The sequence below is a fragment of the Mus musculus genome, chromosome 15 (assembly GCF_000001635.26).
Source record: "Mus musculus strain C57BL/6J chromosome 15, GRCm38.p6 C57BL/6J".
Taxonomy (NCBI): Eukaryota; Metazoa; Chordata; class Mammalia; order Rodentia; family Muridae; genus Mus; species Mus musculus.
This window is the reverse complement of record NC_000081.6, coordinates 99,295,003-99,317,020: the sequence shown is the minus strand read 5'-3', so window position 1 is coordinate 99,317,020 and position 22,018 is coordinate 99,295,003. Positions and strand designations below refer to the sequence as shown.

Sequence of the window (22,018 nt, the reverse complement as noted above, 5' to 3'; positions counted from 1 at the left end):
AGTTGTAGATCATGTTATAAATATTATTTAAAAAACAAAACAGAACACATACATCGGGTCCCAGGGGAGAGGAAGTAGTGGTGGAGCCCCAGGGCCAGGTCAGGCAAGAGCAGGCACTGATGCTAGAGGGTGAGGACCCTGCCCTCGGCCACCCAGGCTGTGTCCAAGCAGCCTGTCTCTTTCCTGGAGACCCCTTCTCACACTATCTACTGGCATCACCCACCCCGTGGTATAGACTGCCCATCTCTGGTCTGGGGCTGAGGGCAAGGACTGCACTAGTCTGAGAACTAGGGGACCCTTGAACACCAAAAGCAACCTTGAGAGGTGCTAACAGTAGTGTGTTGGGGGTGGGTTACTTTAGGAAAAGTGGACACAGACCAGACAAGACGAAGGAGTCTGAGGCAGATGCTGAGGCGACCCTGGAGCCACTGCCTCACGAAGTCCAAGGCAGAAAGTAGCTCGTGGGGTCATTGGTGGTCGTCCAGCTGCTGTAGGAGTGTCCGCCTTCGCCTCTCCAGCTCCCCCTCACTCAGCTCGCTTTCTGACGTGTCCCAGCCTGTCTGTTGAGCAAAGGTGTGACTTACCTGAGCCCCCTAGTCTGTGTCACAGGCTGGGGCGAAAGCCAGGTCCTCCCATTCACCTTCTCCTTCTTGATTCCGAAGCCTGGGGAACGGTTAGGGAGCTCTGCCTGCCGGGGTTCCCTGTCCTGTTCCTGTTCTCTGTCTTCACTCTCCTTACCAGCTTTGTCTTCGGGGTCCGTCTCACTGTCAGGACTGGTCTGTAAGAGTTCAGAGCCCATCTCAGCAGTTGAGCGGCACAGCTGGGAGGCAGGTGACATGACTGCAGAATCTCAAGACGACTCCTCCACTCACCGACTTGTGTCTTCTTTTCTTGGTTTTCTTTTTTGGTTTCTTGGTTTTCCGAAGACCATGATCTATAGGGTTTAAAAAAAAAAATCTACGCTGAGTCCCATCGGGAGAAGGCAGCTCCTTGCCTGGGCAGAGATAGGAAGTCTTGCTCCACAGTGAGGCCCTCCCATCCCAGTCAGCCCTCAGCGGTCTGGGATTTGCTGTGCCTCTATCCCAGCACTCTAGTTCCCGGGCTCCTAGAAACTGCTTACCTGACCCAAGAAGAAGGTGGGAAGATGGGGAGCCTGGTCCTCCAAGAGCAGCACCCCCACTTTCAACTGAATCAAGTGAGGAGGAGGGCTCAGAGCCAGATTCTGAGGGGTTCCGCCTCCTCCGCTTGGGGGGCCGGAGGGATGGTGGGGGCAGCTCCTCTTCATCTGACTCAGAGCCCTAGGCAGAGGAGTAATACTGGTCAGCCCAGAAGCCCTCATCTAGGAACTGGGGACAGGGAGTTCAGAGCCAAGGAGGTAATGTATGGGGAGAGGTGTTTAATTTGTATGAAACAGTCCAGCCTCACCCATGTCCCTCTACCTGCCGACTCACTGAGGGTGAGTGTGAACGCTTGCGATGGTGTTTCTTGCCCTTTCTGCCATGCTTTCGGCCTTTGGTGTGGAGGTGCTGGCATTCAGTCTGCTAGAGGCAGAGGGAGAGGTGAGAACCTTGCCTTCCTGTCTCAGCTAGGGCCCTCTGTCTATTCTAGGGCACCCTCAGTCCTTCCCTTCTTTAGCTGGGCAGGTAAAAGAGCCTTTACGGTGACAAGCTATTGAAGGTCTCATGCAAGCCTAGAGTTCAAAGATACATAGATCAGGGTGGCCAAGTGCCTTACCTCCAACACCTGCAGGAACTCTCGGAAGAGCCGGATCCGCTCCGACTCCAGGGTGATCTGCTCAAAGGCTGAGTCGCACACAAAGCGCTCACGGACCTTGAACGGGGAGAGCACTGCTGATCAGACCAGGCCCTGCCTGGACCAGCTTGGACACCGCCACGAGAACTGGGCAGGGCTGGGGCAGAGGAAGGAAGGGAACTGGAGCTGGCCCAGGGCTTGTGCTGTGACTGGGGTGGGCCCTCAGTGGTGGAGAAGCTCCGCTGCCCTCAGGCCTGAGGGTGATTGGGGCCAGGCTGTGCTTCTGACCTCTTCCCAGGCAGTGCCCAGCTCCAGAGCAGGCACGGCCTGCCTCAGCATGCTTCGAAAGGCAGCTTCTCTGCGCCGCATCCTTCGGGCCTCCTCCTTTTCCCGTTCCCTCTCCCGTGCCTCTGCTTTTTCCAGCAGCTGAAGGCAAAGGGAAACAGAATAGGGTCAGGGGTACCTTAAGAGGTAGGAAGATGTGTCCCAAACCCAAGATAATCAGCAGGGCAGTTAGGAGGAACAAGACATTGGGGTAAGTGAGAGGACCACCCAGGCTTGCCCGTCCCCTCACACTATTGAAGGTCAGCTTGATGTTGCCTGCGTCCAGCGCAGCAGCCCTCTTGTCAAAGCTTATGACGTGGGCGAAGTCCTCAAATGCTGTGTTCACCTCCACACAGAAGCCCCGATCCTGTGGGCACAGCAGTGTGTGAAGGCCAGGGGCACCACAGGCCAGTGGGCAAAAGGGATCAGGCTGCAAGGTGTTCAAGCCTGGCCTCTGCCCTCAAATAGGATCCATAAGACTTGTGACACACCTTAGAAACCATGCTAAGTCTTCATCTTACTGGCCCCATCCGACCTGTGTGGATTCATATGGAGCCAAAAGAGTCAGCAAGTGTCTTCCGTCTTGATAGATGACTGAGTTATTACAATTAGGTCTTTGTTCCTCTGGCCACAGCTGGGCCTTCCTGCTGCTCATGGAAGCTGCCATGCATGCTTAACATCTGGTCTATACCCTTTGCCTCATGTTCTGGGTGCTTACTGGGTAGTAGGTTCTCTGCTGAGTGCTTGACACGTTTCTCCACTAATCCTCTCATACTAGGTCAGTCTTCTAATTTTATGCAGACCAGAAAAATGAAATCACTTATTCTAACATATCCCAGGTCTAAATCCCAAATCTGCTTTCAGCCACTACACCTACCCTGAATGCATAGGTCCAGGAAGAGATGTTGGCCATCAAGTGTATAGCTCTCCATCAATATTTAAATCATGTTCATTGTCTTAAGTACACAGCCAGGTTCTGTATTTCTCACCAAAAAGCCTCCATGTGCTAGTGAAGTTAAGGTGCAGGAGAGGAATCTCACTTGGCCAAGCTGATAGGTAAATGGAATTCTGTGTCACAGGCCAGCTTGCCTGTCCTTTCACACAGCTGGCTTCCTCCAGTCTTCCTGCCTGCTGATGGCAGGAGTATACATTGCTTTTTCCCAGGAGTCTTTTCTCTGTCAAGGCTCAGCCCTTCCTGAACACATCCTTTCTATGAGTGAGGTCACAACCAGAGGACTCTGGGTATACAGCTCTGTCTCCCTCCCTTGAAACCTCAGTCTCACTGAAGCTGAAGCCTTCTGTTTTTGTTAAACTATCAGGCCAGGATCATGTCTCTGCCATGCCTCAAGGCTGGGGTTGCAAGCATACCCAGATTTTATGTAGGTGCTGAGGACTCAAGCACAGGTCCTTGTGCTTGCGTGGCAGCCCTTATCTCCCTAGTACGGGCCTTCCCCTGGGAAGGCTTGGACTACATCTTCTTCACTCTCCTCCCCAGGAGCACACAGCTCACTTCACTTAGAATATCCCTCTATCTTGCTTTTAGCGTCTCAAGCTAACTAACTGGTTCTTTCCCTCGGTTTCAATTCCTTAGACACAGCACAAGGAAAAGAAATAAACAATAAGAGATTGTTATAAGCAAGACACTTGACAAAATGGTAAAAAAAAAAAAAATTCTAGCTGTTATTTATCTCTTATATATGGATTGTCCGCAATTCGCAGAGGTTTTCGGGCCAAAGAGCAGACTACTGTGCGATGTGTGCAGTACTCTCCTCTCCAGGGCTGTTTGTGGTCACTTCCCCTGTGTTAATGTTCCTGAGAACTACCCTTACACTAGCTTTTTACCTGACCTACATCTTCCCTAGCAGTTTCCAACCCATGCCAAACTGGCTACTCTTCTAATGCAGCAGCTCTCCTGTACCCATCGCTAATCTTCTACCTGCTCCAAGCTCAGGGCCCTGCAGTCTTAGGTGATGAGAGATGCCCCTACAGTTCATGTGACTGGATGGACGGCCACAGGAACTTCTAAGATCATCAGGCCTCCATGGCTAGGAGCTCAAACGAAGGCTAGAAGTCCAAAATAACCAGTTGCTTTGGGTAGATAAAACCCATCAGGCCACTAGTTCCTCTAGCTAAATGTTAGCTATCTTCGGATAGACATCTATCCTTCATTGGCTTTACTCCTCCCTGCCCAAGCTGCTTTAAAGGATCACGTCCCAACTGGAATGCTTGTCTTCTGTAGGCACCTCTTTATGGCTCAACCCTCGTTGCTTACAATCTTTAACACTTAACAACAGAATTGCCATTCACTTCACAAAACAGCCTGGCGATTTTATTTTACTGGTTCTATCCAGAGTCTAAACATTTATTTTGTATATATGTGGGCACCCATGTGCCATGGCACATGTGAAATTGGTTCTTTCCTCCCAGTATGGGTTCCTGAGATCAAACTAAGGATTGGTGGTGAACACCTTTACCTACTCAGTCATCTCACCAGCCCAACTTTCACCGTTTTTAAGACAAAGTTTCTCAGGCTGGAGAGATGGTTAAGAGCACTGACTATTCTTCCAGAGGTCCTGAGTTCAATTCCCAGCAACCACATGGTGGCTCACAACCATTTGTAATGGGATCAGATGCCCCCTTCTGGTGTGTCTGAAGACAGCGACAGTGTACTCATGTAAATAAAATGAATAAATCTTAAAAGACAGGGTTTCTCTGTGTAGCCCTGGCAGTCCTAGAGCTCACTCTAGACCAGGCTGGCCTTTAACTCAGAGACCCACCTGCCCCTGCCTCCCAAGTGATGGGATTAAAAGCATCTGCCATCATGCCCAACCAACTATAACCATCTTTTTAATAAAAGTCTTATACATGGTACACTAAGGCACAAAAGAGATACAAGCTTTTCTATTAGAAAATAGGGGAAGAGTCACCTCCAGACTTGGCCTTGATGCTGTTTTCTTCTCAGCATCCCTATAGTGTCTTGCTCTTCTTTTTTGCCACTTAGATTCTTAACAGCTGCCTGACTGGTCTTCCCCTTACCCTCTTATATCCCTCTAACCCAGTCTCTGGCATGGTGTGGTTCTCCAACCTTTATATCAAAGAGCACTGATAATCGGAGAGTACCGGGATCAAGTCCAGAGACATGGGTGAGCTAAAAAGTGTAGTTCAATCCAAAGCCCTTTGTAAAGCTCTAGAGGGCATGTGGTTCCAGAGAAATAGGAGAAAACCCCAGGACAATATGATGCATCTCACTGAAGAGTAACTTTGAAACGTTGAACTCTTAGGGAAATTTACTCAGGTTTTTAGATAGGATCCGTTGTGCAGCCCAGGCTGACCTGCAGCTCACCTGCTCCTCGCCTTCAAGCCCTGGGATTAAAGGTGTGAGCCACAGTGCTTGGTTTATTAAGTCCATATTGAACAGGTGACTGTATTACAATACAACATTTGTGGCTTTGTAAGGCAATCTGCCTAACAGTACCATGTCCCTCTCCACGAAAGAGACACAGTTGCTATCTTTGGTAACTGGGGGTTCCTTGGTGGAACACTTACCACTTCTGAGACAAACTAATGCTTAGAAAAGTTCTTAAGGGCTTAATCTATTTTATGTATGTAAGTACACTCTCTTTTTTCAGACACACCAGAAGAGGGCATCAGTTCCCATTACAGATGGTTGTGAGCCACCATGTGGTTGCTGGGAATTGAACTCAGGACCTCTGGAAGAGCAGTCAGTGCTCATAACCACTGAGCCATCTCTCAAGCCCCTAATCTGGACTCTTTACCCCTAGGTCCTGCTTTTAGTCACCATACTGTATGGTATCTTAATACATACAGTATTTACTAGAATAGAATAGTGTTTACTATCAGGATATTAGAGTTCCTATTAGGATAGTAATAGAGACATGTATTTAAAATAGTATTCACTTCCATGAAGAAATACATTTTTTTCCTTTTGGAACAAAACGATCCCTTCACTTACACTTGAGAGTTTGACAAGCATGAACAACTATTTCTTCAGTAGAGAAAATGACAGGGCACATGGACTAGTGAACAGCAGCTGACACTTGCCAGCACTACGGTGTAGTGAGGTGAAGAAAGCCTCACCGTCCTCCTCTAAGAGGGCAATGGCATCTCAGCCAGTGTCCATGGTGCGCCTTGCAGAACGAGCCCAGTGCTGACATCATCCACACTGGCAAGAGACACTGAAGATTTTATGTGAAGCCAGGCACAGTGGTGTACACTATAATCCCAGCATGTGGAAGTGAAAGAAGGATCAGGAGTTCAGGGCCAGCCTGGAATACATAAGACCCTGTCTCAAAAACCAAAACAAAACAGGCTTTTATGTGAAATCTCCAGATTGTAAAGTATTAGCAACAAATTCCAAATTCTTCAAAACCCCTTCCAGGCAGGCAGGCAGCAGCAGCAGCAGGCAGGCAGCAGCTTAGCATATGGGAATTCGAGTTTACAAATGCTATGCTTGCCCCTCGGGCTGGCGTGCCCTTTCCACCCATTGCCTTTCTCCTGTAGCACCCCTATGTCACAACACACCACCCCTCCATCTCCTCATCCTGAGGGTGGGGTCCACATCACCTTTCCTGGGAACACCTGTCCCTGGCTAATGCTTCTCATAGAAGAGCAAAACAATGATTTGTTACTTTGGTTTTTAGTCTATTTTTCTGATACAGGATTTCAACCTGGTTGGTACTTTCTTCCTCACACTGGCTTTGAACTCGTGGCAATCCTCCTGCCTCAGTTGGAAAGCTGACCTGCATCACTACATCTTGCTAGAAAATGTGTCTATTTGTATCCCCAATGCAAGCTGCCAGGTTCCTGGAAAACATGACTTATGGAGTCCTGGTTCGGGGAATGTGGCTTCCACCCAGTCTATCCATGTGTAGCCCCAGGTCTCTCTCACCTTAAGGATATCCTTTATGATCTTCTTCTCATCGTGGAATCGAGCCTTCAACTCCTCCACATAGAACTTGAACAAGTCCAAAGGAGTAGAGCCTGCAGAAAGGGAGAGATGGGGCCTGGCGGGCGGCAGCTTCCCAAGGCTCAGGGTAGGGTCACGGCCAGGACCAGGGAGTTAGGTCCAGAGAGGCTGACAGGGTAGGAAAGCAGAGCAGACAAGGGGAAGCCTGGCTGCCTTACCCGGCTGGCCCAGCATGTTGGCAAAGCGAACGTCAGTGCTGACTGCCGGGTACAGCTCCATCCAGGTGGACATGGAGTGCAGCTGCCCTGTCTCATGCAGCTCGTCCAGGAAGCTCTGCACAGGAAAAGGCCACAAGAGGAGGAGAATGAGATAGTTGGGGACACATGGCCAGTGTCTAAGGAGGAGAAAAGGGATGGCAGAGGGACGAGCAGAGGCAACTCAGGCAAAGGCACTACAGATGGAGAAAGCATGAACATACAACCAATAAGCCAGCCTGGAGGCCATGAATCACAGACCTACCTCAGAGCACAGTTTCCTGCTATGACCAGCTTCATCAACCCACTATCACTCCTAAGCTGAGGAAAACTACCTGTCTGGCTCTCACCCAAAGGAAAAGACACTTGGTCTAGCTGCCACTCCTGTCTGAGGGTGGTACATACAGCCTATCTCCCTGAAGGAGCACTTCTGCAGAGTGGCCTGGTGGAACTTGAAAGAGGCCAGTCAACAGCCAACCTCGTTCAGAGGCAGGCCACTGCAAAAAGGCTGTGCTCTAGAGCAGAGCAGAGCTGAGCCAACCTCTGATCGTGATGAGTATGAAATACCTGAAAGGCCTCCCGATTCTTCCGCTGCTGTCGCCGCTCCCGAAGCCGGGCCCGTTCTCGCTCTTCCTCCTCCTCTCTCTCCAAAGCCCGGATATGCTCCTCAAAGCAGATAAGTGCATCTTCCTTGTCCATGTCTACGGGCAGGGAAGAAGCTTAGCAGGCACAGATGAGTAGGACGTCCCTCAGACCTCAAGAATGCTTCCCATGTAGGTGAAGCAGGGCTATATGGGAGCAGTCACTGTACTGGGAGTTCTTGGGCGAGTATTAACTGTACTGGAAAAAATTAGCAAGCATTCAACTCTGATGAATTCAGCTTTTAGAAACCACCCTGGAAACCTAGTTATCCTGCAATCTGAGGCATCACATCCTGGGGAACTGGACACAGTCAGGCTTCAGCGCAGGTTCAGAAGGTAACCACAAGCCAACAACTCCTAACTACAGTTAAGGCCCACAAGACCATGTTCACCATGATCTATAGATATCATCACCATCATCTCTAGGATTTCACATTTTTATCCCTAAAAGACATACAGTGTTCATATAAACAGTGGACCCAGGACTAGGGGTTAAACTCAGTAGTAGAGTACTTTGCCTAACTGATACCCCAGGTCAAATTCTTACCATCACAAAATAAAGTAAAAAAATAAGATACAGGCTGACCTAAAATGTATGTAAGGGCCAAGGTTTAATCTGTAGCACTACACACACAAAACCAGCCAACCAGAGAGGTAACATCAAACATCTGGAAATCCCCGAATCCCAAGAGGAACAGTAACCAAACATAAGGGGATGGGCAAGGGGGCGGCTCGAAGGTCTCAGGACAGTGCGGAGGGAAGAACAGAGAGCCAGGCTTACTCTGCAGCTGCTGGTCCTGAGCAAAGCTGGGGTTATCCATGAGGTACTGCTGGGCCTGGGACCAAGTGGTTTGGAAGTTGACACTGCTCATCCCATCCAGGATGCTCTTCAGGGCCTGGATATTCCGACGCCGGAGCTGCTTGGCTTGTTCCTGGGAAGACACAGGGTTAAAGTGAGGCAGGGCCAGCATGGGAGGATCCTGGAAAGGAGGACAAGACTCAAGACTTCTGGGTCCCACAAAGGAGAGGAATCCCAGGTCACAAACCAGTGTCGTCCTTGCCCTCCCTCACCCAGGGTTATTGGCTCGGGACAAAGTTCCACACCAGCTTCCAATTCAGGAGAAGGGACACTGAGCAACCAGGTCCACAAGAAATGGAGAGCAGCAGAGTCCAGCCCGTGAGTGTCCATTACCTTCTCCTTCTTGGCCAGGAAGAAGAGGACATCATCATAAACTTCCTTTCTCTCTCTCTCAGGGACCACAGCCCAGACCTCCAGGTCCCCAAAAGTCTGTTCTGCCCGCCTGTGGAGCACATGGGCTGTGAGTAGATCGAGAACAGACCATGCACCTGTGTGTTTTCAGGGTCCCTGAGCCACAGCCCAGTCTAGTACAGTTCCCTGACCGGTAGCGGGTGGTGGAGGTCATGCGTTCATGCTGTTCCAGGAAATGCTGCAGGGTCTGCTTGGCCTCCTTGGCTCTCAGCCGGGCCTCCTCTTTCTCCTCCTTCTCCCGCTGAGCCTTGTAAGCATTAAACGCCTGCTTCTTCTCACTTAGTTTGGGCAAGGCACTGGAGTAGACAGTTGAGGAAAGGAGAGGATGCAGCGTGAATTACCCTGTTAGCCCATGAAGCAGGGTCACAGACATGGGGGAAAGGTCTCCACCACACCAAATTGGGGACCTAACATACAGGTGTGGAGAATATGGGAGGGATGAGGCATGAGGGAAAGAAATACTGGACCCTGTTGCTTCAGTGTTCTCAAGTTACCATCAGACATCTGTCTCCTTAGGGCCCCTATTTCTCTAATTTTAATTCAAGCCAGTAACCATTTACTAAGCATCTCATGGCTGTACCATTTCCCTCTTTGCATCTTGGAGCTATTCTAGCTTTTCCTTCTCTTGCAGCCCATCCCAGCCACTTAGACCTGAGTGTCAGCACCCAATTGGGAGCCAACTCAGTTGAGTGTCAATTCAAATTGGGACATCTCAGAGAGTTCCTGGCCCAGTTGCTTTCACCAACAAGAACTATCCATTCTGACTCAAGCATACCTGTAGCGGGGGTCAGTGACTACCATCTTCATGGCCTGTTCCCATGAAGCATTGGAAGGGACAGCCTGGAGCAGAGAGGCACAGGTCTCAGAGCCTGTTATCTTTCAAACCCTCCAGGCCTTCCCTGGGAGCACCATCCCCAGCACCTTGTCCCTTAGCAGTTCTTTGAAAGCCTGTTTTGCCTTCTCCCGGTTGCTCCAACTGAGGCCAGATCGCTCTGGTTCTGGCTTAGCTTCCTCCTCTTCCTGTGGCTGCCGATGCTGTCCAGTAGAGCTGGAGAGTAGAAGGGACTCAGCCACGGTGCCCATAATCCTTACAGTTTTCAGTGCCCTTCACTCTCAGCAATTTATTGTCCTTTTCTTGTTCCCCAGAAAGCCCTTCCGGGGTCATGCTCAGCTCTTGACATGTCCCTCCCAAGGCTCTAAAGAGAATAAGGATGGAAAGTTTGAGGCTGCAATGAAAGGGGAGCAGCCCATACCTGCTGGGGCCCTCCTCCCGCTGCAGGAAGCCCTGCTCCAGGGGCTGGGCAGCCTCCAGCACATCACAGTCTTCACTTCGACCTGGTTCAGGTTCCAGGAGGGCCATAGGCACTGGGATGGGACCCGGAGGTATAGGTGGAGGGTCAGGCTGTGGCTGAGGTGGTTGTGGCTGTAGTGTCTGTAGTTGCTGGGTCTGCTGTTTTCTGCAGGCAAGCCAAAGAGTGATGGTGTACTAAACCAGGAACAGGAAGGTAGGGGTGGCCAGGTTCTCTAACCTGGGTCTAAAAAGCAGCTGAACCCATAAAGAAGTAAGACTCCTCTTCCCACAGAGGAAGGCTAGCAGTGAGTCCACTCTCTCCCCAAAGTGCTCCAAGGAAGGAAGGAAGGAAGGATACAGAGTCAACAAACTTACCCTGCAGACTCTTGTTTGACGAGGGCTGCAAGGGGAAAAGAGAGCAGTCACGGGATAGCAAAGGACTCCCAGCAGCCTTGCCCAGTCTTCCCCCTCTACCTCCAGCATGCCTCACCTTCCAGGTCATCCAGGTCCTTGGGCCGAGTCCACCGGGACTCCTGACTCTGGTTGTTGTAGTAGTAAGGCTTCCCTGTATCTGACTTATACTCTTTCCAGGGACACTGGGACAGCAGCAGCTGTAAGGGGAGGGGTCAAAAATCATCAGCACCTGGAGTGCTCGCCAGCCTGGCAGGGGCTAAGGGGACCCAGTGAGTACAAGACAGGAAAGACAATAGTCTTTAGTTGCCACCTGGCCTTGCTGAGGGGGAAGTGGACTTCCTAAGAACCTAGGGAGGCAGTTACGAGGAGCATGGAGGTGGTCAGGGATCTTGGGGTCAGAGGAACCACAATGAGAATGGTTGGAGGCTCAAAGGAGGCGAGAACTTGGAAGGACCAGGGAAGCTGAAAGGAAGAACCAGAAAGCCCCACTCAGGACCTCTGCCTTAGACTTGAGTACGCTGGGCTTCTCCCACACGGATTGCTTATCATCAGCATTGTAGTAGTAGATGCGCCCGTCAGGGGCTACGTGCTCACTCCATAAGGCCCTCTGGGGGAAGGAGAAGCACAGAATTGTCATGAGGCTCCTTTCCCAGAGACTTAGGCGTCAGCCTCCCTCCCACTTTCTACCCAGAGACCTAAACTGGAAGCACTCACCGGAGGGCCTGTTCCAGCCACAGCAGCTAGAAGAGAAGGCAAAAGAAGCCTACTAAGCCCTTGTTCCAAATCCCCATCTTCTCCCCACTTAGTCCTCCCTTATTCCATCCCATAAATGTTCCCCTGTTCCCATCAACATCCCAACAGGCATGATCCAGCGTGGGCTCCAGTCCATGGTCCCCTCTCCCCTGTGCCCCCCAACCTCCGAGCCTGGGGGGAGCAGGCCCCCAGAAGACTCACAGCTGGCGGTGTCCGCACCCGGAGCCGTCTGCCGAAGAAAGAGGAGGGGGAAGGGTTGGGGCCAAGCCCAGTGGCCCCCAGGACCCAGGCCATGGGGGAATGGAGAAGCAGGCCAGGCCAGGCCAGGATCTGTGTGTCCTGTTCCCAGGGATCTCTGCCGACTAACAGTCCTATTCCCTCCACCCCGACCAGGGCTGTGATCTCAGATCCCAGCAGCTCCTTTCTTCATTTTCCATAAGAGTGTTTTGTTGAGCCAACTCCTGGGATCCATCTCTTCACAATAGATGTCAAAATTCAACACCCAACTCAAGACTCCACTACACTGAGCAACAGCAGCACAAGAAGGTGCCACTGCCCCTTCCAGAGGAAAAGAGGATGTGGTATGGAGAAGCCTTCTCAGCACGTGTGGGATGCAGAGTATCGGGATGAGTGTGTTCTCTAAGGTGCTGAGTGGCATGAGAAGGAAGGAAGGAAGGAAGGAAGGAAGGAAGGAAGGAAGGAAGGAAGGAAGGAGAGAGCATGTTGCCTTCGTCCCACTGAGAGGGAGGGAACCACAACTGCTGAGTGTGGCTGTCGCGGATGTGAATGTGAGGACTGCAGCCAGGGACCACGGGAGATATGACAGGAGGGAAGAACAGAGTGCAGCTCCATGCATTCCGAGTCAGACAGAACCTGCTTCCTGCTAGCCCCAGCGCGTGCTTACCGCTGCAGTGACAGGCACCGCTGGCATCAGCATCCCCGGCATCATTGGAGGGACCATTCCTGGTATCTATGGATATAAAGACCAGCAGCCAATGTTAGGGTGAGGAAGAGTGAGGCAAAAGAAGATCCCTTTGGGGTTCCGACCCTCACCATGGGTACACACTCTGATAGTCTTCAGGTTCTGGGCAGTCACATGCCTAAAAACTGCTTTAGTCACTCAGCAGACAAATAGGCATGCATCTAGCCCAACATTCCCTTCCCTCCCAGCTCCCTTCCAGCTAAAGACCCCTGTGGAAAGCAGAGTTACCTGTGTAAGTGGTGGCGGTGCCCCCATTGGTGGAAGCATTGGGGGCAGTATGCCAGGTGGCATGGGGGGAATGGCTGGTGGTCTCTGACTCATAGGGGGGAGCCCCATCGGAGGAAAAGGAGGTGGGAGCCCTGGAGGGGGCATCTGGAAATGAGGAAAGAAAAAGAAACTGTCTTATTATGGCAGAGACCACTATCTCAGAACTACCCAGCCCTCATCCCAGCCTAGAGGTGATTCCAAGACTTTCCATTGAGAAGTACAAGGCATAAGACGGTCTCCCTCCCCACTACTGAGAAAGACAGGCAGGAGTTCTCGGGCATAATGGCAAGCACACAGCTTCCTGATGAGGGAGGGAGAGGCAAAGGGCAAGGAAACAGTGACAGACTAGGGAGGCTGCACGCCCTGGAGCCTGTGGAGGGAGGAAGGAACAAGGCAAGGGTCCTAGTCTCTTGCCTCCCATCCCTCTCTAACTCATGACCACCAATGCTGTTCCAGCCCAAAGGCAGAGGCTTTTATAAGGAGCACAGTAAGGAATAGTGAAAAACAGAGAAGCCTCCCAGGCCTTGCTCTGCTGAAGTCTTTCCCTTTCATGTCTCCTGCCTCCAGCCCCTGGCATCCCAAAGACAAAACAAAAAGGGACAATTGTCACTTTATAGACTAGAGCTTGAGAGCAGCTCTCCCACCCAGTGCTCAACACCACCCATCTTCCAATGGCAGCAAAGGCTGTGTAACAGGTCGTTCCTGGCAACACAGCAGTGGTAGGGTGGGGGCTGAGGGTACAGGCTGGAAAAGCCAAGCCCAGGGAAACACATAAAACTTACGAAGGGTGGTGGCATCATGGGGGGCCCCGGTGGGAAGGGGGCAGGCGCTGCTGGGGGCCGGGGACCAGAATCGGGAACCGACTGTTGAGGGAGAGAAAAGTCATAGGACCCAGGACGGGCACAGAGATGGGCTTTTGCAGAAGGGAAGCAGAGGGGGTGAAGATGAAAGAGAAACACAAGTTGAGGAGGGAGTTTCCAAGCCCCATTTATTTCCTGCCCATCCCAGGCCTGAGCCCTTCTAAGCTCTACACTCTAGTGCTAGCCCAGAAAGCCAGATGATGGAGTCCTTCATATCATTTTTACTTTGGGAGTTCCCATTTTGCCAATGCCACAACACAGGCACAGAAGGCGCTGCAACAGGCATCTGGTTCTTGCCATGACTTCAACCCGCTTCCTTGCCCCTCTCTCAAGCCAGGTAGGGATTGACATCTTTCCTTGTTCAATTTACTAGGTTGAAGACTTGATCCAAAACTGCTGTTCCTTTACAGCACTGGTCTCTTTATAACCAGCTTCTTCCCTAACTAGACTCATGTTCACTCATCCACATTCTCCATGTCTACTCCTAAGCCATCGTCCCCACCTGATGGTGCCTTTCCTTTACAAACCCTAAACGTGGACACAGGCTTGCATAGTCCACGTGTTTCTATCTTGCCCCTGATGGCTGACCACACGATACTATTTAAAGTAGCTTTCTTCAATTTCTCCTCTGATATTTTGCCTTACTAGAGAGTGATGCCATTCCACAGAGGCTGGGATCACATGACTTGCCGAAAGCTGGATTCCTGGTACCTGCCTCAGGGTCTGGCACATAATAGGTACTCAATAAATACTGAATGAATTTAAAACAAAGGAAGCAAATCTCTTTATAAAACTTTCAAATTCTAAAATGTCATTTTCTTTCTTTCTGTATATTTATATACAGAATGATAGATGTACAAATCATTGTATATATATGTATAAAATAATAGATGTGAAAAATCTTTATTTTAACATATTTATAAACAGAAATAAGAATAAGCTGAAATATCCATCAGTAAAGACTAATGAGACGAAAACATAAAATGGAACACAGTCATAAGAATGAGGAAACTCATTACTAAGATATGGATTGATGCCAACATCTAAAGATGTGCTGCTAAGCTGAGGGAGGCAAGGTGGGGCGAAGCTTTATTGTATAAGATACAAAAGACACTCTCTTGTCACTTTATGGACTAGAGTTTGAGAGCGGCTCTCCCACCCAGTGCTCAACACCACCCATCTTCCAACAGCAGCAAAGGCTAGATCCTTCCTGGCACAGAAGGAAGAGACTTTCCACAGTATGTCATTTTATGCCTTATGAATATGCCAACTATATGGTTTTATTACCTGTTCAAAAATACCTGGGGTGGGGCAGGAGGAGACATCCCTCAGCACTCAAGACAGCTGCTTCCAGGAGCAAGGATCTGGGTTCAATTTCCCAGCACCCACATGATGGCTCACATGTGTGGATACCCCCAGTTCCAGGGATCTGACACACTCCAGTAGGCCTCCATGAGTACCAGGCACAGGCATGATGCACAGATGTACATGCAGACAAACTTAAATACATGGAAAAAATATATATATAATGTCTTTTGGTGGCTGAAGAGATGCCTCAGTGGGTAAGAGCACTTGCTGCATGAGTACCTGAGTTTGGATGCCAGCATAATATATACAAACACACATACACAGAGACAGTCAGACACACACACACACAACTGTGCATGGTTGTAACACTAGTGCTATGAAGGCGATCATTAGGGCTTGCTGTCTGCCAGCCTACCTCCAGGTTCAATGAGAGGCCCTATGTCTAGTAAATTTGGCAGTGAGGGATGAATAAAATGCTGGTTGACTTCATCTGGCCTCTGGGCATAGACGTAGACACAAACAGACAGACAGTCTTATATTGTTTGATTTTGTTTTTGAGACAGGGTGCCACTATGTAGCCCTGGCTACCCTGAAACTTATTCTGTAGACTATATTAGCTTAGAACTCAAGAGATCCTCCTGCCTCTGCCCCCCAGGGGCTGGGATTCGAGGTGTGCCCACGCCTGGCTCAAACACATTTTTTTTTCTTAAATTATTTATTTTTGGTATGAGTACACTTCTTCAGACACACGAGGGCACTGGATCCCATTACAGATAGCTGTGAGCCACCATGTAATTGCTGGGAATTGAACTCAGGACCTCTGGAAGATCAGTCAGTGCTCTTAACCTCTGAGCCCAGCTCAAACACTCTGTAAAAGGTGAGGATGTGGCTAAAGGGCTGTTTTTCTCCCTAAGCAGAAGCTGAGGACCAGCACAAGAGCTCTAGTAAGAGGTGGAAGTTTGGACGGACAGGAGCTGCCTCACAATTGTTCTCAGTTACCCCGCTCCTGAGGAGGCCTGACCAGTTAAAACTGCTTTGTAACCTTTATCTCTAGAAATATCTTTTTCCTTGTCCTAAGTAGCTATGTGCCAAGCTATTAGAATTCTCTATTGTCTACCTTCAACTAAGTGTACTGTTCCTATCCTCTGGAGAGTTTATCTGTATGGAATGTCAGAAATGACTTGCATAGGAGATACCAATTTTATGTTCTACTATTTCACCTTAAGCTGCTTTAAGAGCCTTTAATGTGTGTGTGTATACACACATTATTATGTTATGTGCATTGGTGTTTTGCCTACATGTGAAGGTGTCAGAAGCCCTAAAAATGGAGTTACAGATATATGTAAGCTGCCACGTGGGTGCTGGGAATCAAACCAGGGTCCTCTGGAAGAAGCAGCCAGTGCTCTTAACCACTGAACCATTTATCCAGCCTCTTAAACCTACGCCGTAATCATCCTTCAGTCTTATCAGGCCCAGCACCACCATGTTATGTAGTCATCTGTTGAAGACACTCTCTAGAGCCTTCTTGATATGTCACCCAGCTCTCAGTTTAACCTCCAAAAGAGTTCTTCCATCTAGGTGCTCTTTCCATTTCTTCTCACACTTCTTGCCCAAACCACTTTTCCCATCTGATCTACAATGTGGCCTCCCAAACTGTTATCCTCATATCCACTTCTATCTGTACCCACAATGCCCTCCAAAATACACATCAGACCCATAAGCACCTGCATAGAATTCTCCATTGGTTTCCCACTGTTCTGAGTGAACACCAAGACTCTACCCAGGTCTCTGAGGCCACTGACCTTGCCGGTCTCTTCCATACCCATCTCTGTGCTCCAGCCACACTCACTTCTCCCAGCTCAGGCATTCAACTGTGCATCAGGCACCTCTCCTATGTCCTATACACACTTCACAACCAACAAATATTTCCAATGAAAACCTTCAGCAACCCACTGCACTAGCCAGAGTCTCCTTTATATGTTCAACACCACACACCTTCCTTCTAGGAGTCACCCATCACAAGTTTACAGTCACTAGTATAATTCCAAACATACCATCTCATGGCATTAAAACATATACTCTATTAAACATGGATTCACAGGCTGAAGAGATTGCTCAGAGGTTAAGAGCACTGGCTTTTCTTCCAGAGGTCCTGAGCTCAATTCCCAGCAACTACTTGGTAGCTCACAAACATCTATACTGGAATCTGATGCCCTCTTCTGGAATGCAGACAGAATATTGTATATATAATAAATAATTTATTTAGAAAAAGTATTTCTAGAAAAACAAACAAAAACATGGATCCTCACTTACATCTTGGATTTAACGAATTTAGAGCAACTCCACTAAAATGTAAAGTCTTAAGGGCAGAGGTAACTCAGCACAGCGGCTCAACACTGCAATCCTAGCCCTGGGAAGATGGAGATAGGAGTATGAGGAGCTTGGGTCACTGTGGGCTGTGTAGTAAGTTCCAGGTCAGTCTGGGCTGCAGAGACTCTGCCTCACAAATGAAGCAGTAAATGAGCTACTGAGTGGATTAAGGAACTTGCCTTCAAATCTGAGGACCTGCATTTGACTCCTAGGACCCACACAGCAGAAACAGAACTGATTCACAACTTTCCCCTGTTTTCCCCCCACACATGCACTGTAGCACATGCTCTGTCATCCAAATGAGTAATAGACATTATAGAAAAATTAAAGTGGGGCAGGTCATTGACTTGGTTTTGGCAAGTCCTGCCAAACTCGGTGGCCTCTGATAAGGCCTCCTTATAAAGAAAACACAATTTAGAGCTGGAGGAGACTCTGAATATCCCCCAAATGTTCCCGAAACCTTCTATGAGACAGGTTATCACTTTATAGTAAGGCTGGCTAGGACTCGCTCGCTCTATACCCCACTCTAACTCTAGCCTCAAACCTACAACCAAACAACCCTCTTCCCTCAGCCTCCCAAGTGCTAGGATTATAGCCATGTGCCAAGGTTGGTTGAGACAGTGGCTTGGGTGGCTTGGACTGACTGGTCCTGAACTCCTGATCTTCTTGCCTCCATCTCCAAGTGCTGGACTTAAAGGAATGCCACTTCACACATCGGCACTCCTCTCTTAGCATGTGAGAAAGGTCAGACAGAGTAATTGTAAATGGTGTGTCAGTCCCACAGCTGGCTTCAGATGAGCCAACTAAATCCCATCTGTCCTCCCTAGAAGCACAGTGCCTGCCACAGAAAGCAGTGTTTTCATACCAACCTTCCCTGAAAGTGACTAAATCATCAAGATTCAAACCTCATCTTAAGAATAAACAGTGGTGCCTACTGCCTGCCCTATAAAATTCCTCGACTTAGAGTCAGGTGTTCTTAATTTGGCATATGCCTTTAAGTTTGGAGGCAAAGGCAGATAGATCTCCGAAAATTCAAGGCTATCTTGAATCAAGTTCCATGACAGCCAAAGCTACAGCGGGAGACCCTATCTCAAAATAAATATATAAATTAGTAAATTGGGCATGGTGGCATACACCTTTAGTCCCAGAACTTGGGAGGCAGAAGCAGGTGAATTTCTGAGTTCAAGACCACAGATTCTAGAGTGAGTTACAAGAGAGCCAGGACTACACGGAGGAAACACTATCTAAAAAAATAATAATAATAATAAATAAATAAATACTTTTTTCTCTTCATCTACCATCCAAAGCCTTTCGCTACAGGCAGTTCCACATCTGGCCCATCCTGAGGCCAGGGCTTCCTAGTTAACTTTCTGTACAGGAATTGTTAGATTTCTCTCATTTTATTCAAGATGATCCAAAGTTCACTCTGTTTTACTTTCACATTACCGCACACCCGAGCACCCACACCCGCACACCCACACACTCTGTCCTCTTAGGACCAAGCACACCACTTGGCAGTCGCTTGTACCTCTGTGAATGTTTACTGGGCTTCTGAGAGTGCCTGCCTTTCCAATCCAGTGTGCTACATTTTGGAAGTGAGCTTTCTTTCTTTCCCCATTTCATAATGTCTGAGGACATGGGAGGCACATGAGCATGCAGAGGCCCAAAGCTGATGTTAGGAATTATCCTTTATCCTTCATCAATCTTTTACCCTATTCCTTGGGGAGAGCCAGGTCTCCCAACCAAACTCGGAGCTCACTGATAAAGCCAGTCTCACTAGCTGTCATACTCTGGTGATCCAGTCTCTGCACTAAAGGCTAGAATTACAAGGAGCTGAGCATTTTGTATGTTCTGGGGATCTGAACTCCAATCCTTCTGCCATTGCAGCAAGCACTTAAGCCACTAAGCCATCTCGACAGCCTAGGTTTTCTCTTTCTCAAACTCCCCAACTGTCTAGACAGGGTGGCCCTCCACCTGAAGTGCTTTGATGACACCATCTCATCCCTAACCTTGGTGGATTTTTGGATACTACCTAAAATACTGTTTGCACTCATTTGTTTGTGTAAATTCTCTTGAGTATAATCGGTAATAGAAACATGTAAAATAGAGATCCTTTACCTTGGTGGAAGGCAGCAGGTATCAAATACTCATATGGGAAAAGTTACATGATAGAAAGCTAACTGTATGGAGACTTCTGGACAGAATTCAAACCCTGGCCCATTTTACTCAGTTACCCAGGGAAGACAGAGGGATGGGATGAATGGAAATGACCATGGACCTTTTAGAGTCTTCCCTCCCTCCCCCTGTGCTGTCCTTTCTTTTCTGCTCCTCTCACCTGCTGCAATACCAATACAACTTTGGGACGGTAACACTTCTGAGTGGACTCTGAAGTGACCAGTGCAAAAGGACAGTAGAAAGAAAGCTAAAGACAAGCAGATTTGTCAGTCTTCCCCGGAACAGAACACACATTGTAGGGCAGGGGAGAGTCAATACTGAGACTATTGGCCATCTAGTCATCATATATTCAGGGAGACCAATGGAAGCATCCTGATACAAGATGTAATCAATTCTCAGCCTTCAGATCTAAGGGGTAGCTCAGAACTGAGCACTCAGAAGAACAGGGAAAAAGACAAAAATAGAGAGACAGGGAAGAGAACAGAGATCACGGCTAACAGTAATGTTTGCTGGGTGCATATTATGAGCCAGAGTCACACCACATGTCCATTTAATCCTCACAACCTTCTGAGAAAGTATCCCCATTTCATGGAGAAGCTGGGGTTCTAACAGGTTACTTCGTGGCTACAGTTCTCAGAGATTAAACGGCGGAGGCAGGTTTGGAATCCAAGCAGTCCGACCCCATAAAGCTGCCTCCCAGAAAGAAGGATGGCACAGATGACATTTCTTAGCCTCATTTTTTTTAATCCCAATCCTGAGATTCTGAGACAACCAGGTGATCCTAGGTAGGCCTGGACTGACTTATTCACCAAAGGAACTGTAAGAAAATGAAGGCTAAGAGGCATATTTCTCAAAGAGAGGCAGCCATCATCAAAAAGAAACGGGGTTGGCAGAGTAGTTCAGCACTACAGTTCTTGCCGGCATTAACAAGGCCCTAGGTTCAATGCAGAGCGCTGCAAAGAACAGCTGAGCTCTAGCACCCTGTTGTCTCCACTGACCTGCAGAGCCCAAATAGGTCCAGCCCCTCCCCCACCTACTTCCTAGCCTCTACTCTGGTGTGTAAGCCCTAGCATTTCTTCTGCTCCCCACAAAGAGCCTAGAGATCTTTCTAGAATACAACATTTTGCTTCTGATCCTCCATCACCTCTTCACTCTCCCGAAGAAACAGAATGTTGTTACTTCTGGTTCTCATCGTTTTTGAACTTCCAGGGTTCAACTTCCTCTATTTATAGAGTTCTCCCATTTCTCCAACGGGATTCCCAAGGCCCAGGCCTGCCAGGACCCAGCCTTGCAAGCTTTAAATCTCTTATCCGTAAATCCCGAGAAATTTTCCCCAGTCAAGCTGAAGGTCTCCACTCCAACATCCTCCTGCTTGACGCATCCTAGAACCCCTTCGCCTGAATTCCCTCCTCAAATCCCGCCCCCTTCTGCAACGGATGGAGAGTCCGTTTATCATACTGCCCATTTTCCTTTTTAAAAGTCAATGGGAAATTCAAGGCCCAGAGAAAGGTAGTGACTTGCCCAAGGTCACACAGAGTTACCACAGTCTGTCTGAAGGCAGAGCCAGGGTTGGGACCCAGGGGCCTCTGCTCCTCCGTTTCTTGGACTACTCCGGTTCTGAGGTGGAAACCAGGAGCATCTCTTTCCTCAGAAGTCCCTCCTAACCTCGGGAGACAGGTTTTGAGAACGGATGGGTAAGGAAGGGTGTCCCCTAAGGTCCAAAGGGGCACCTGGGGCTTCCAAAAGGCACAAGCCTGGGTCTGGGGGAGGGGCACGGGCCACGCCAAATAGCCTAGGATTGGCAACTGGTTTCCATCGCCTGCCCTCCCTTCGCCCCCGACCTTTCTCCACAGACCCACCGTTCACTTCATCCCTTCCTCCTCCTCACACAGCGCCTAGGCTCTCCGTCCCCTCAGCCCCCGGTCGCACCCGCCCCCCCGCCCCCCGCCATGCACCATAATGGCCTCCCCGCCCCTTCTACCCTCACTCCCCGCCCCCACCTACCTACAGGGCTTCTTTTCCTCACCCCTCGGTCCCCTCGCCCTCCCTCAGGGTCCCGGGTGCCCCGGCGGCCCTCCCGCCTCCCCGGCTCGAGCCCGGGCCGCAGGGGGCGCTGTGAGACAGCCCCGGGCCTCTCCACCCCCGCGCGGGGACGTTACCATGCCAGAGCCTCAGAGCAGCTGGGCCGGCTCGGCCCACTCGCCAGTAAAAACAGCTCTGATTGGCCGGGCTTCGGCCGGGAGGGCGGGGCCAGTGGGGGGGTCGCACCCCTTCGTGGCCGGGGCTCCGGTTGCTCTCGCCGAGGAGCGGAGCCCCCAACCGGCCCGGTGTGCCCGGCCCGGCTCCGCCCCCGGCCCGGAGCGCCAGGCCCCGCCCCCACGTGCGCAGAATCCTGGGACCGCCCCCTGGGGCGGGGCGCGCCTGGGCCCA

General features: G+C 49.8%; 2 protein-coding genes across 31 annotated transcripts in view; one reads left to right on the top strand and one right to left on the bottom strand.

Annotated features, from left to right (window-relative positions):
* Positions 1 to 2: 2 nt before the first annotated feature.
* Prpf40b (pre-mRNA processing factor 40B) lies at positions 3 to 21,945 on the bottom strand. Of its 29 annotated transcripts, none has more exons than NR_163483.1 (27): positions 21,748 to 21,783; positions 13,658 to 13,738; positions 12,837 to 12,980; positions 12,531 to 12,596; positions 11,828 to 11,855; positions 11,588 to 11,613; positions 11,370 to 11,480; positions 10,950 to 11,070; positions 10,835 to 10,859; positions 10,422 to 10,625; positions 10,090 to 10,216; positions 9,944 to 10,008; positions 9,300 to 9,464; positions 9,091 to 9,199; positions 8,680 to 8,830; positions 7,825 to 7,958; positions 7,222 to 7,336; positions 6,986 to 7,077; positions 6,175 to 6,362; positions 2,327 to 2,443; positions 2,041 to 2,178; positions 1,735 to 1,830; positions 1,452 to 1,541; positions 1,121 to 1,298; positions 873 to 934; positions 641 to 778; positions 3 to 560 (listed from the first exon to the last, which is right to left on the bottom strand). NR_163483.1 is itself a non-coding variant. In XM_017316707.1 (27 exons), exons 3-27 carry the CDS (start codon positions 13,673 to 13,675, stop codon positions 468 to 470), a joined length of 2,625 nt encoding a protein of 874 aa, XP_017172196.1. In that variant the 5' UTR covers positions 13,676 to 13,738; positions 15,023 to 15,234; positions 21,748 to 21,823; the 3' UTR covers positions 3 to 467. The 29 variants fall into 29 exon arrangements, 25 of the variants coding, with proteins under 25 accessions (XP_017172196.1, XP_006521245.1, XP_006521246.1 ...); XM_017316707.1 differs by lacking the exon at positions 6,175 to 6,362 and adding an exon at positions 15,023 to 15,234 and having other exon boundaries at positions 1,440 to 1,541; positions 21,748 to 21,823; XM_006521182.2 differs by lacking the exon at positions 6,175 to 6,362 and adding an exon at positions 15,037 to 15,234 and having other exon boundaries at positions 1,426 to 1,541; positions 21,748 to 21,823.
* Fam186b (family with sequence similarity 186, member B) overlaps positions 15,246 to 22,018 on the top strand; it is a 30,758-nt gene continuing 23,985 nt past the window's right edge. For both annotated transcript variants that reach the window (XM_006521173.4, XM_017316703.2), the window contains exon 1: positions 15,246 to 21,282. The gene's annotated coding sequence lies outside the window, so the exon portion shown is untranslated. The remainder of the gene's footprint in view (positions 21,283 to 22,018) is intronic.